We start from the raw sequence: 12,590 nt of genomic DNA on the forward strand, positions 1-12,590 counted from the left end.
AAGCTATACACAAACAAATAAGAACCGTGTAGCTGACTTTCGATAACACGACTGCAGTGTAGCAATGCCACTTGTTTCGTGCAACATGCCGTTTATATTCACATTAAGTTCATAAAATGCCACCGAAAATATTATACTTCGAAAGTCAACTAAAATAATTTAGAATCAAGAGATTACACTAAATTATGCGTTGAATGAACACACTTAAACAATAAAATACAAGACAGTGAGCAGATGAAGTTTATCGAGATCTTTATTAAATAAAAATTTACGAAGACTAACACTTCAGTAACAATTCACAGGCTATTTTCGAATCATAACGCAAACACATACATTTTCTCACGGACGTCAATGAACACAAGTGGCCTAAACGAAGTTTGGTTCATGCATAAAACAATATACCTATTCCCCAATAGGCATGGAACTCTTTTTATTCATGCTCAGTCCTCCTCTTAGCAAAGAGAGCTACAGATGCATGTACTTAACAATACATACATCTGCTGACAACTTATGCAATTGTGTGCCACAATACCGCACATTGCAATGTTAACGCAATAGCGTTGAACAGCGATAGCCGGTCGCGCCAAGGGGGACTACGCTTGTTCAGTTGCTCAATCGGAGCAGGCCTTTTATCACGCTCGCGCAATACATGGTGTGCGCTGTATACAACAATAGTAACCGCAACGTGTACGAGCAGAGGGGAGCAAAGTAGCTCTGTCTACGACCTAGCATGTCGACGGCTCATAACTTAGCACAAACAAACAGGGAAAAAATGCTATTCGCTAGATTTGATCACAGTGCATTCAAGGAGAACGTTTAGACTGGTATGTCTATATACAATGTTTGTACATGCATGGTCGAGAGAGCGTGTCAGGGACGGTATGGTCACGAGGGCAGTGTCAACAATGACACAGCTGCCATATTCAACATAAGTGCTGTCAGAAAATTGCCCTGGCATATAGATTAATGAATTGGCAGAACACACTGACTTTTGTGAAAGATGTAAAGAATAAAAACAGTCGCAGAGGCTAAATAATCTTCAGACAGACAAGGACCGCAGGAGGATTGAAGAAGATACCGTGATGATCTTTTACTGCCCATTTCTTTTATGTACCAGCACCTTCCGTTCGTTGCTGCAAAGCTAACTCGGACTTTCCATCATGAACAATCATTATGAGCCGGGTCTCGCTTTTTGCGGTCAATAAAATACGTCCTTCTCTGTTTTTTGTTTGTTATGAAATAAAACTTCGCGATCTGGGCACTTATCTTTATGTTGAAAGTTGATGTTCTAAGCGTGGCGTATCACACTGAGTACTTTCCGGACGAAACTGTCAGCTGGAAATGCGACACGGTTTCTTCACTGCAGGCAATACGAGGAGCCTAACTGAATTTTTCGGTGTCTAAACTTTCTCTGTGTGTTGCTTTGCAATGCTAGCTCTGACATTCGGCTAACACTCGAGCGATCAGCATTTTCACCACTTTAATGATAAACCGACAGCGATAACTAAGACAGTTATTCAAAATCACAATTGCTTGGAAATATGAATATTCCTTCCTTGCTTGAAAACCACCTGACTATTTAGCAAGTCCTATCTTAGCAAGTATGTCCTGCCTCTGTGAACACTAAGCGATCTAGCCGCGCCCGTCCCCTCTTCGCTTGCTCTCTCTTTAGTGGCCAGTGTGGGCTGCGTCGTTGTCCAGGTGTTGCTTAGTATCCTCCACCAGCTCCTCCCTGCTGGTGGAATCCACCACCGTAGCCACCAGCACCGCCGGCACCACCACCATAGACCTGGGCAGCTCCTCCGAGACCGGACGCCGCGCCGTAGCCTCCGGCACTGCACAGTGGACACGAGAAGAAGCAATGGCGGATGAGAGGCCATAAAACAAGCTTGAAGCATTCCTTGCTTCGCTTTGTCTCTACGACGATGCGTATACAAGGTACAAGGTGCCGTTTTGTCCAGAAACGATGCCCGGCATACAAGCTCGAGTTAGCCCAACATGAGTAGAATGATCGTGTACACGAGGCATCGCGCCAACACAAGGCTCATTACAGGGGCCAGATTCCTGCCCTGATGAGTTACTGGCGGGTTCCCTTGAGAGGTTTATCACGAATAGAACGGTTATACGCCGCGAGGCATACGTCGCACACCCTTCCCTGCTTCACTTCAGGCGAGTCCGTGGGCACTTTCAGCCGAATCCAGAGGCTCCAGACCCATATCTCGGCTCTTCAGAAGACAGTTGATTAGCAGTGAACGGGCATTCACTTTCGACATGCTCGCTCACTGTGAAATGTATTACAAAAGACCGCATTTGTACTTGTGACCACTTAATTATACGCAGTTTTTGATCGACATGACCATCATTGTCACGTTTTCACAGCGGTATAATGGCAAAAAGTAATAAAGCTTCTAGGTTTCTTAAGTTGTTGCTTGCTGAAGCTTCTTGCTTGGCAGGCCAGTTATTTGTTATAAGCGCGTATAATTGGTGCACAAAACTGACCTGTCATTTAAGATATGAAACGTTTTTGCCGATTTTTGTTTTTACTTTTCATTTGCATTGTTGACTTACTGTGGTGAAGCTACGTCAACCCACTCCTGTATGGTCCTGACTCCTGCCCTGGCCAACAGTATGACTAAATAAATAAATAAATAAATAAATAAATAAATAAATAAATAAATAAATAAATAAATAAATAAATAAATAAATAAATAAATAAATAAATAAATAAATTATTGTCAATACTATTATTTCCAACTTTCTTCCACTGATAAGAAACAACCGTGCACGCTTACCCGCCACCGTAGCCCCCGGCTCCTCCGTAAGCAGCGCTTAGTCCGGCCGCGCTAAGACCGCCGGCTCCCCCAGCGCCGTACCCTCCGCCGAGAGCGGCTGCACCTCCGCCGTAGCTAGTGCCCTGAGCGAGTCCGCCAGCAGCGTAGCCTTGAGCAGCGGTGGCCTGGGCGCCGCCGTATCCTCCGGTGGCAGCCTGCACTCCGCCAACGCCTCCGCCATATCCGGCGTGGTTGACGTTGTTTGTGAAGTCGAAGGCGCCGCTGTAAGGACTTCCGGCGCCGTACGCTCCTCCAGCGGCTCCCTGAGCAGCACCTCCGTAAGCGGCCGCGCCACCCGTGGCAGCGCCACCATAGTCGGCTCCACCGTAGCCTCCCGCGGGAGAGACGCCTAGCGAACGTGGGAAGAAAACATAATAAACTCGTTGCAGTAAGCTTTGAATATGAACAATTTTTCTCGATTTTTTCAACCCCTGTATGGATAAAACTGCTAACTAATCATCTGTACAGCTGTCGATTTAGTCTAATAGCAGCAAAGGGGGCTGAAGTTTATCAAAAAATATTAGAGCTAGTCGTCAAGCACCGCTTAATTGGATTAAAAGCGCAATACTGTCTAGAGGGCATCTGAATCAATACTTATGGCGGTGCTATGTGTTCAGGGAGCGGCGTGATATTCATTACCTATCCGTGGAGGTGATATCGGTAGCCTTCTGCTTTATTTTTATTTATTGTGGAGAGCCAGAATCATCGCGGGACTTCTGTGTGGGGAAATGAGTGGCACATGGAATGAGTGTCGCTTTGGCACGAGTGTGGCTAGAGGAGGCGAAGGCATCGAGACACCCAAAGTATGACCCGTCCGATCTTGGCGAGGTGCGTATGTTTCTCAAACGCTTTGTGCTACTGTGTGTGTGACCGTGCATACTAACTCGTGCCCGTGTAGACTGCAGTACCTCCGGCTCCTCCTCCTCCGTAGGCTGCTCCTCCTCCGTAGGCCGCGGCTCCGTCATAGCCGCCGGCTCCGGCGCCACCACCGTAGGCTCCTCCGGCCGCTGCGCCTCCATAGCCACCGACTCCGGCGCCACCATAACCACCGGCTCCGGCACCGCCGTAGCCACCGGCTCCGGTGCCTCCATATCCGTGCTGGGCGAGCACCGCCGAGAGGCCGACGCACACCAGCATTATGCTGAAGAGATTCCTCTGCGCACAGAAGCAAACAGAGCACCCGTATTAAGGCGAAAATCTTTATAATAAGCTCATGAGTGTGGACAGAATTTGTGCGGCCCTGGAGGGTGGCACACAGTCATTGCCGAGAAATGAATTTGTTGATGAGTAAAAGAATGGTTGTGTGAGGTAGGGAGTGAAAAAATATGCATGTGTGCAAAATTTCGCTGATGTGGAATCATTAATTTATTAGAGGCAAAAAAGTAGATTCAACCTAAAATAGCTAAGGACGTCGGTATAGTGGGCAGACGTCAAAACAGCCGCGGATGTCGAAATTGGGCAAAAGACGTGCAAAAATGTTGCAAAGCTCTAATGTCAGGCCTGGTCATTGCGTTACAACATCGAAAACAGTCAGTCAAGAGTAAAAGAGGAAAAAGTAATAAAGGAGAAAAAGAATAAGAACAGTAAAAAAAAAAAAGCAAGTAACCAAAAGACAAAAAGTAGAAAGTGCCAAAAAGAAAAAAAGAGCAAAAAAGAAGAGAAAGGAGCATAAGAGAAAAAAAAAAAGAAAAAAAAAAGGAAATGAGTGTAAAATCATTAAAAATAGCAGGAAACACTTTCGCATTCGCATTTAAGTAAGATCTAAGTGCCTCCAATGAATATTTGGTACAAAAGGACATAAATCGATTATCAGGACTCGCGATGTTCAGCGTGCTCGCGACAGGTGCCACTTAGAGCTGGCCCTTGTTCCTTTTTCATTCATTGTCTGCGCTAGTTATTTCTTCTAAAGGTTCAGAACCGACATTGTTATGGAGTCATAACGCAGCTGAAGTAAGATGCCGGCATGCCTTACACCATACTGCGAAGTTAAGTTATGACGGCAAAAGAAAATCAATAAAGAAATTGGGTGAGCAAAAGCAATGAAGAAATAAAGTATTAGAAGAGAAGAGTAAATACTGAAAGCGGCCGATATACTCTTTCGCAACACGTGGTAGCCTCTGAGCAGACAAGGCAGCGATATCTGACAGGAGCCGTTGGCTGAGGACACGTCGTTCGAGTCTAGGCACAGAAAATGACACCCTGTAGTGCCAGAAGTGGTGCTATAGCGAAGAGCTGTTCTACTCCCTCTGAGTGACAGTATCCGGTGCAAGGTGTCGCGTTCTCTGGGATGCAGCCCAAACCACCCCAGATCAAAATATTATATCTTACAACTGAAGAAGATAATTGTTCAGAATAAATGAACGAGAGGAGTAGTGAAAGTTAAAAAGTACGAAATAAGTAAGGTCACATGTAATTTAGAGCTCTAAAAAAATATTCTACGCATATACATTAAAGCTGAGCAGGCCACTTCAGTGGAGGCAGTGATTTTTCAAGGTATAGGGAAAATGTTGGACGAGGATTTCCTCCGTTGTTCACAATGTTAAGTGGATACGGACGCCGACTATCTGGCGCGCGAATTTGGCAGACAATGTGGCCCCAGCCCCCGTTACGATTCAAATGATACGTGTAAACTTTCTATGTATTATCTTATCAGCATGCCGATTCTGCGGTGCACAGAAAATGGCTGTGTGCTTTTTGGAAGCGAAAGTGGGTTTAGGCACCTTGCAGCATTATTTTTAAGATTAAGAAGTTAGCGGATGCAAAAGAAAGACGGCTGAGATTATCAGCGATGGGCAGTATATCTGTCAGGAGATTTTTCTTTAATTTTTAGCTGAAAATTCATTATTTAGGGTTGCACTGCGCTGATGCAAGTGCTTGGAGGCAGTTTATGCTGTTCTCATGGTGCCATAATTAAGAAGCTGTGAACGGTGCTCAAAGTGCATTAGATTTATGAAAAGCCGCCTCATTCACCAGATTTTAAAGCGCACCTTTCTTATTTACGTCTTTCTGTGAAACATCTTTTTCCTCAACAGCTTTCAGCTTTCTGTTAGCAGCAAACTTTGCGTGAAGGCGTTGTTAGGAACGGTGACCATTCTCGAAGAGATTACCTTTCGCCTGCTAGGCGTTATGCAAAACTTACCTTGGGCCTCCTTCCCAGCATAACAGAGCAAAGCAACCACCCACATTCGACTGCCTGGTCCAGCCGAGAAAATATCACGTGCATGGCTGTTGCATGTGGCTGTAAAAAGGACTAAGTGCTGAGCAGTGAATGCTGTGCGCGTTTCGTGTGCCGTTTTAAGAAATTGAAAAGAGGTAAAGCACCAACTGTTATTGTCGGCCATTTACTGCACCTTGAAGCGTTTGTGAGATTTGCAGAGGGCGTAGAAACGAGAATGAGCGCCATGTCGTAAAAGGCTGGGAATGATTTTAATCTCGCAAATCTCTAGAGGCGGTTCACAGGCCTGCTGCCCGCGGCAGAGACTGAAGCAGCTCCTTCCGAGGGATCATCGAATCACTGAGTGTGAACCAAGACGAGCCTTTGCTAGTAGCTAGCAACTTTGAATCAATTTGCAAGAAGGTTTCTCACGACCATGAGTGAGTGTTTATGAACTGTAGGGAAATAATGTATGAACAAATAGCCTTCTACTTCGAATTTCTGTCTCATTATTTCCTACGCGAAATTATCATTTAATCATTTTCTCGTGTTAAGGAACAAGAACAAGTTAAATAATTGATTACGTATTTTTTCATATTTCGGGCTTGGTTTCAGCGTTATTTCTTTTATATTTCTTCATGGTTACGAACTGCTCGGCTACTCTGTCCGCGTGTGCTCGCACCTTCTTTTTTGCACGATAGAAGGCAATGGACGGGTGCATACACTTTATTCTTTGGGTGCCTTCATGCTTGAGGATAGTACACAGAGAAGGTGCTTCTTTCATCAGATGTCGCCAGTGAAAATTGAGATTGAGATTTTATGAATTGTATCGCCACATGATGCTGAATAGATATATACTTTTTGCACAAAATTAAACAAGATAATAAGGCTTTTATCTGTGCTTAATCGAAGTGAAACTGCACAAAACACGTTCACAAACATCTGCGAACCAAAGAATGCGTTTCCTATGTACTACAAAGTAATTAGACAAAACCTCCGTCATGAATTTCGAACACACAATGAAGAAAAAGCCTATGCGTTTTTTTTTTTTTGGCCATTCATCATTTCAGACGAGCTGTCATAATATCCCTCCGAAACTTTGGATGAGCTTCAACTAGGCGCTCGTTGAGATCATACGTCGATAACTGCTCGGTGTATTGGAATCACATGATTTAGAGACTGGTATTCAAGAGCCCAGGTCGCATGCTTAGATTGAACCTTACGACTTTTATTCCATCCGACAGGCTTCCTAATGGGCCCTTATCCTAAATAAGCTGCAATTACAGCATTTTAAGGGAAGAATATACATTGTGGTAACAGTACTATTGAGTATCCTGATCGTTTCTTCTGAGGTCAAAGTTACTAGCATGGCGGACTAGTAAAAGCTACCACGCGCTCTGTGAACGAAACTGCGGACATTGGCATCTGCAATAAGCATTATTATTTTTTCTCACCCCAAGGTTACATCGGTTAACAAATAAGATGCCCCAGATTTTGTGTATGGCGCGGTGAACATTTTGATAGAAATGTTGGCTGCCGGCTGGAAGTCTTAAGCTACAGCTCATTGCAAGACTAGCCCATTCAGGGCATTCAGGCATTCACGGTCTAGAGGCCTGATCGCACGCTTGCTGGGATGTAGCTTTTATTTAAATCACAGGGTAGTTATTCAGATGAAATATCAACTGCAAGAGCGTACCTAGGTACAGGATGATATTACTTACTTATATGAACCTAACCAGATACGCAGTATACGTTAGCTGAACTCGTAGACTTCGAAGAGGATAGCCGCGCACGTCTGGTTCTTCCTTCAAGGAACCGGAATACCCCAATAAAGTCGGCGAAGGTAGCGAGATGCATGTGCTACCTGATTAAGTTTCCTAAGAAGGAAGCCTTTGACCTATTCTACTTATGGCCGAGCCATCGCTCGCCGCACCGGGAAATCGGAGTGCAAACCAGTACGCGAACACGCTGCCCAGCCAGTTATAGCTAAGTGCCCGCGCCGGTTACCGATGAGGAGACGCATGGCAGCACAGAGCCACAGCTGTCTTGAATTAATGAACAGGGCGCCAGATGGCGCTAGTTACGTTTCAATTCCGCAACTATGTAAAATAAACTACTTCTGCCTTTATGAAAATAATATTGAGGAAGTGGGCGAAACCATAAGATTTCCCAATGAAGCATACGCAAATTTAATCAGGTAAAAGAACCCTGGAACCAAGCGGAACCTACACCGTCCTGCGGGCCGTTTAATCTCTCTCTTCTAAAAAACTATCGCTGTTTTGCCGCCTACACTCCTGACCTACGGTGAACAGCAAACCAATCATTTTTCTCCTTCGGGTCTAGTCGTTGCTATGAGTGTTTGCTTCTGATCCGCATATCATGACTAAGATATTTTTCTTATTTATTTATTTTTTTGCGAAAATAATCATTTTGACATCGTTAGGCGCCATTATCTCTTATGAAAGTAATGACTGTTGGTTATATAGCTGTTTGCTGGCACGAAAAAGAAAACTATACAAGCGTTAGCGTTGTCTTTGCGGACGCATAACTTGAGGGGAAATGTTCGCACTGAAAACTAGCGCATCTCTTTACCCAGCCACGGCGAGTACCGACTCGCTTCTATTCTCTACATGTTCGCTGAGCGGATCAAGCCTATTGTGATTGTCCACCACGTCATAATATCGCTGCTCTCAGCTCGAATACAATGCAACAACGCCGGCAGTAGGGTTACTAAAGTCGAACTAAGGTATTCCAAAGCAGGTGACGAACTGTTTTCGAGCTTCCATACACGTCGTCAGCTATATCACACAGCAGCGCTCTGACCCCTGGCCCGTCACTCCTACAGACCGCACTTCCCGCCTCAAGCCAATCAGCGGCGTTGGGTCGTCGCAATTAGCCGCGCTTCGGCCGCATCAGGCAAATGCGCTCGTCCAGCTATATCCAGCTATGCTCCGCGTGTCCGCTGTTGCGCTGTTGAAAAGTGCAATCCAAGGTTGGAGGTGCGTGACTCACGACGTTCTCCATGTCGTGGGCTGTGAGTTGTCGGTTGTTCCTTGCTGGTGCAGTTGTTCCGTCGTCGACTACGGCGTTTCCGAACAGATCCCAGAGAAGGTTTGCACGAGGGAACAAGGATCGCAGTGCTTATAAGCGGGGGTGGTGCGAGGTTGACCTCATTCTGAGAGGGAGAGAGGGCGTGATCGGCCGGAGAGGGAGAGCGGGAAAGTCAGTTGTCGCTGCTGCTCAGAGGGGAAGCGCGCTCGTGGTCGTCCAAAGCCGGGCTTTGGGGGAACAATCGGCTGCCCACTCCAGTGGCGAGGAACTGTCAACAAGCGAGAGGCACGGGAGCAGTGACGCCGAACGCTCACGGCCCCGAAACTAGAACCTCGCCCGAAATATTTTTTTGCCTCCTCGCCAGCGCCTTGTGATATCTGGAGAGAAAAAACAATACACCGACCATATTCGAAAACACGACATCTTTTCTTCGCTATGTTTCATTCTTGCACCTGTCTCCTCGATTTATCTCCTATTAAAGGTATTTTTCTCGCGGTTCAAGACTGTTTTCACTTCTTTTTGTCGCGTACCTGCCTCCTGAACGCCCTGAGAGAATTCTGCAATCACCTCGCCCTTTCCCAAGCACAGCTGTTTGCTTTTCTGTTGTTCGTTTCCAGTTTCCAAGTGTCTCGCACCTTACTTTCGCACTTCTTCCTCCCCTCTTTCTTTTCGGTGCTCACGCAGTGAAAGAGAGGGAGGGCAAGTCGGCGGCGAACGGAAGCAGGGAGTCATCGAATCGAGCCGCTTTGTGAGTGGCGCCTCTGAAAAGCGCCGGCTATATTTATGTTACGCGCATGTGGTGGCCGGGGCCCGCGTGGATACCGGTCTGGGCTGAAGCCTTGACAGATTTTCCTCGAAATAGCCCCTTCGCCACGCGCCGACCACCTGACCGGCCCGGGCCGGTTGCTGTGCGTCGTTTGGCGGCCGCTGCCGTTGAGCACGGTCAGTGGGATAGCCGCCCGGTCACCGCCACTGAGCGAAGGCTTAAAGACAAGAATGAGCCAAGCCTCATCGCGCATATCAAGGGGAGAGCGCGCGCGACTTTAACTGGAGCGCGCGCCGAGAATAATACCGGGCGCGGAAGCGCAGAACCCGCGGAGGAGGCTGCGAGTTCCTTTCGCGTGCGGGCACTCCGAGAGCAGCCGCCGGAGTTTCCGCCCGGCGCCAGCTGCGTTGCTACCGTTTTTTCCGGCCTATACCAACCACTCCTCCAGTATCTACTTCCTTTCTCTTCAGCGCCTTTCTCCTCCGGGTGTGTTGGTTATCGTTGGCTCTGCTACGTCGGAGGAAGACGGCTATTTGCAGACCTCCTTGGCATGGTTATATGTTGCGGGTATGCGCAGGACTTTCCCCGAAACTAGATATGCAACGGAACGACGCACGCGTGGTCGGGAACGCGGCTTCGCACGTGTTTGCGCGCGGTGGAGACGAGGAAGCGTCGTTGCCGCAAGGGATTCAGCAATGACCTTAAGTACTCCCGGCCAGAGATGGGGTCGCTGATACTTGAGAGATCGCTCACGGCGCCTGAGACAAAGGCGCTTAACGGAGCACATCCAGGGTCTCGTAGGTCCTTTGCGGTAAGTGCTCTGAAATGTGACAGGCGCAGATGCGGGAGAAGCGGACAGGAGGAGCTGGTGATAGTACAGATAAAAGAAAAAAAAAAAAAAAATGTCGCATTCCGAACCCACCGTGTAGTGTTTGCCTCGAGAAAGTGGAAAATGCTGCGATAGTGTGGCCTCATAATCCACCATTCGTAGTTCTCGGAAATAATCGAATAAAGGCTAAGAGAGAGAGAGAGAGAGAGAGAGAGAGAGAGAGAGTGTGTGGCGGGGGGGGGGGGGGGGGGGGTGAATGCTGATTGGGATGCGGTACCACATGTGCGCGCAAGGCGCCGGCGCTGGAAGCAGATTTTTGCGTCAATCGCCGGAAGGATTTGCTGGAAGATTCCAGAGGCTGCGTCGGCATGCTTTAACGGCAAATTCCTCTTTGTTTGGAACAAAGGCTTATGACGTCGGCCGCCAGCGTCATACCCTAAACTGGAGAGCCCTGACAGAATCCCAACATTTTTAAAAATCTTTATCAGTGCGAAAAAAGCGGAAATGGGGTGTACGTTAAAATGATCTCGCCTGCCTCCGTGCGTTCTACGTTCCCTACGTTCTACTATTTTTTCACACCCTAAACGGTAATATTCGGAGCTCCTTGCTACAAAACGATTCAATGACTCAATGTGCAAGCCGCGCTGCTTTCTTTTTTCTTTCCGAAAGCATGTTTCAGTTTTTGGTTTAATTATGCATTTAATGTTTGCTGAACGCTTCTTTTCATGTAGTGGGGCTCAGGTTTGTCTATAGCATGAAATTGTGTTCTTGATGTCTGTGATGTGACTGTACTAGCTTCAACCATCCCTCTCTCACAACTTTTATATCCACTCATCCCCTTCCCCCAGTGCAGGGTAGCAAACCGGTTGTTTTTACGGGTTAACCTTCCTGCCTTTCGTCCTCATCTTCTTCCTCCTTGATGCATCTCGTTTGTATTTTGAAGTGTGCATGTCCCACTCCTGCTTACAGCCTTTTGCAAGGCTAGCAGTATTGTCCAAATAAATAAATAAAGTTTCCCAGTTTGCATGACTCGGTAGCAATATGTAATCGAAGAGCTTTCGAGGTTTCATTTGTGCTTATTTCAGCCGATGCTACAGTGCGTAGAGACCTGTTATCATTACTCATGGCGTATATGCGCAGCTGCCACGCTCCTCGGTTGCAATCGACGTTTATGATTACTGTAAGAACGGTGTGCATCCCAAACATATGTTAGAAATTTATACGTGTCACAACGCGTTCACTGGGTGGCCCTCTAACACGCCTGAACCACTACATTTCGTGAAACAGTGGCTGGCCAGTTGGTACTGCAGAACCGCCGTAGTAACATGGACGAGACGAGAAAGGACGCAAGCACCCCTTTCTCATTTAGTCCATGTTACTACTGCGCTGCAGCGTCCAGTAACCTTATTGGCCTATATGCGTTGAGTTCCCACATGGTGCGCAGAGGGTCTACGTTTGTACCCCACTGTCCAACTCGCTGCCATCATTATGGGTATAACATGGAGCGCTGACGACACCTACTACAGCAATGATAACAACGCTAGACAGTATTTCGCGTGAAGGGGTTAGTAAGTGCCTTCACATTAACGGTATTCCAAGTAATACGCAGAAAAATCTGGCCCCCATTTTTAATCTGCCCACTTCGCATGTTATTTTTGTTCGTACCATAATAAGACAGAGTTGCGAGCACAGAGGAACACGAGCGTGCATATTCGCGATATATGTCTGAGAACGTAGTTGAGCAAGTTATCGATTCTTGGCGGCGCAATTTTGAAGATTTATTGTTATTCTGAACAATTTGGCGGTGTAGGCCCCACCCAAGCCCCTAAGAGTAGTTTTAAGAGGGCAGTTTTTGATGCGTCATAGAATAACCCTAGTGAAAAAAGCCGCACGAGTCACAATAACCTCATACAGATTTCTCATACTAAACTCCTACAAATGTCATACAATCTCATACAT

The 12,590-nt window shown here is 46.8% G+C and overlaps 1 protein-coding gene across 1 annotated transcript; it reads right to left on the bottom strand.

The window, feature by feature from the left end:
• Positions 1-237: 237 nt before the first annotated feature.
• LOC146185925 (uncharacterized) lies at positions 238-10,055 on the bottom strand. The gene is made up of 4 exons (XM_084607949.1): positions 9,927-10,055; positions 3,740-3,986; positions 2,793-3,180; positions 238-1,835 (listed from the first exon to the last, which is right to left on the bottom strand). The coding sequence occupies exons 1-4, from the start codon at positions 10,053-10,055 to the stop codon at positions 1,709-1,711; spliced, it is 891 nt and encodes a 296-aa protein (XP_084464075.1). The 3' UTR covers positions 238-1,708.
• Positions 10,056-12,590: the final 2,535 nt, after the last annotated feature.

Source organism: Amblyomma maculatum, chromosome 6, assembly GCF_055883805.1.
Source record: "Amblyomma maculatum isolate TAMU_Amacu chromosome 6, ASM5588380v1, whole genome shotgun sequence".
NCBI classification, from domain to species: domain Eukaryota; kingdom Metazoa; phylum Arthropoda; class Arachnida; order Ixodida; family Ixodidae; genus Amblyomma; species Amblyomma maculatum.

What these genes read in the sequence shown, in the direction of transcription:
- LOC146185925 (XM_084607949.1), bottom strand. Translation starts at nt 10,055, where the DNA reads ATGCGCGATGAGGCTTGGCTCATTCTTGTCTTTAAGCCTTCGCTCAGT. An exon ending in CGGAGGAGGAGGAGCCGGAG is followed by an intron (nt 3,181 to 3,739) that starts GTACTGCAGTCT and finishes CACGTTCGCTAG; the next exon opens with GCGTCTCTCCCGCGGGAGGC. An exon ending in GCCGGGGGCTACGGTGGCGG is followed by an intron (nt 1,836 to 2,792) that starts GTAAGCGTGCAC and finishes TCCACTGTGCAG; the next exon opens with TGCCGGAGGCTACGGCGCGG.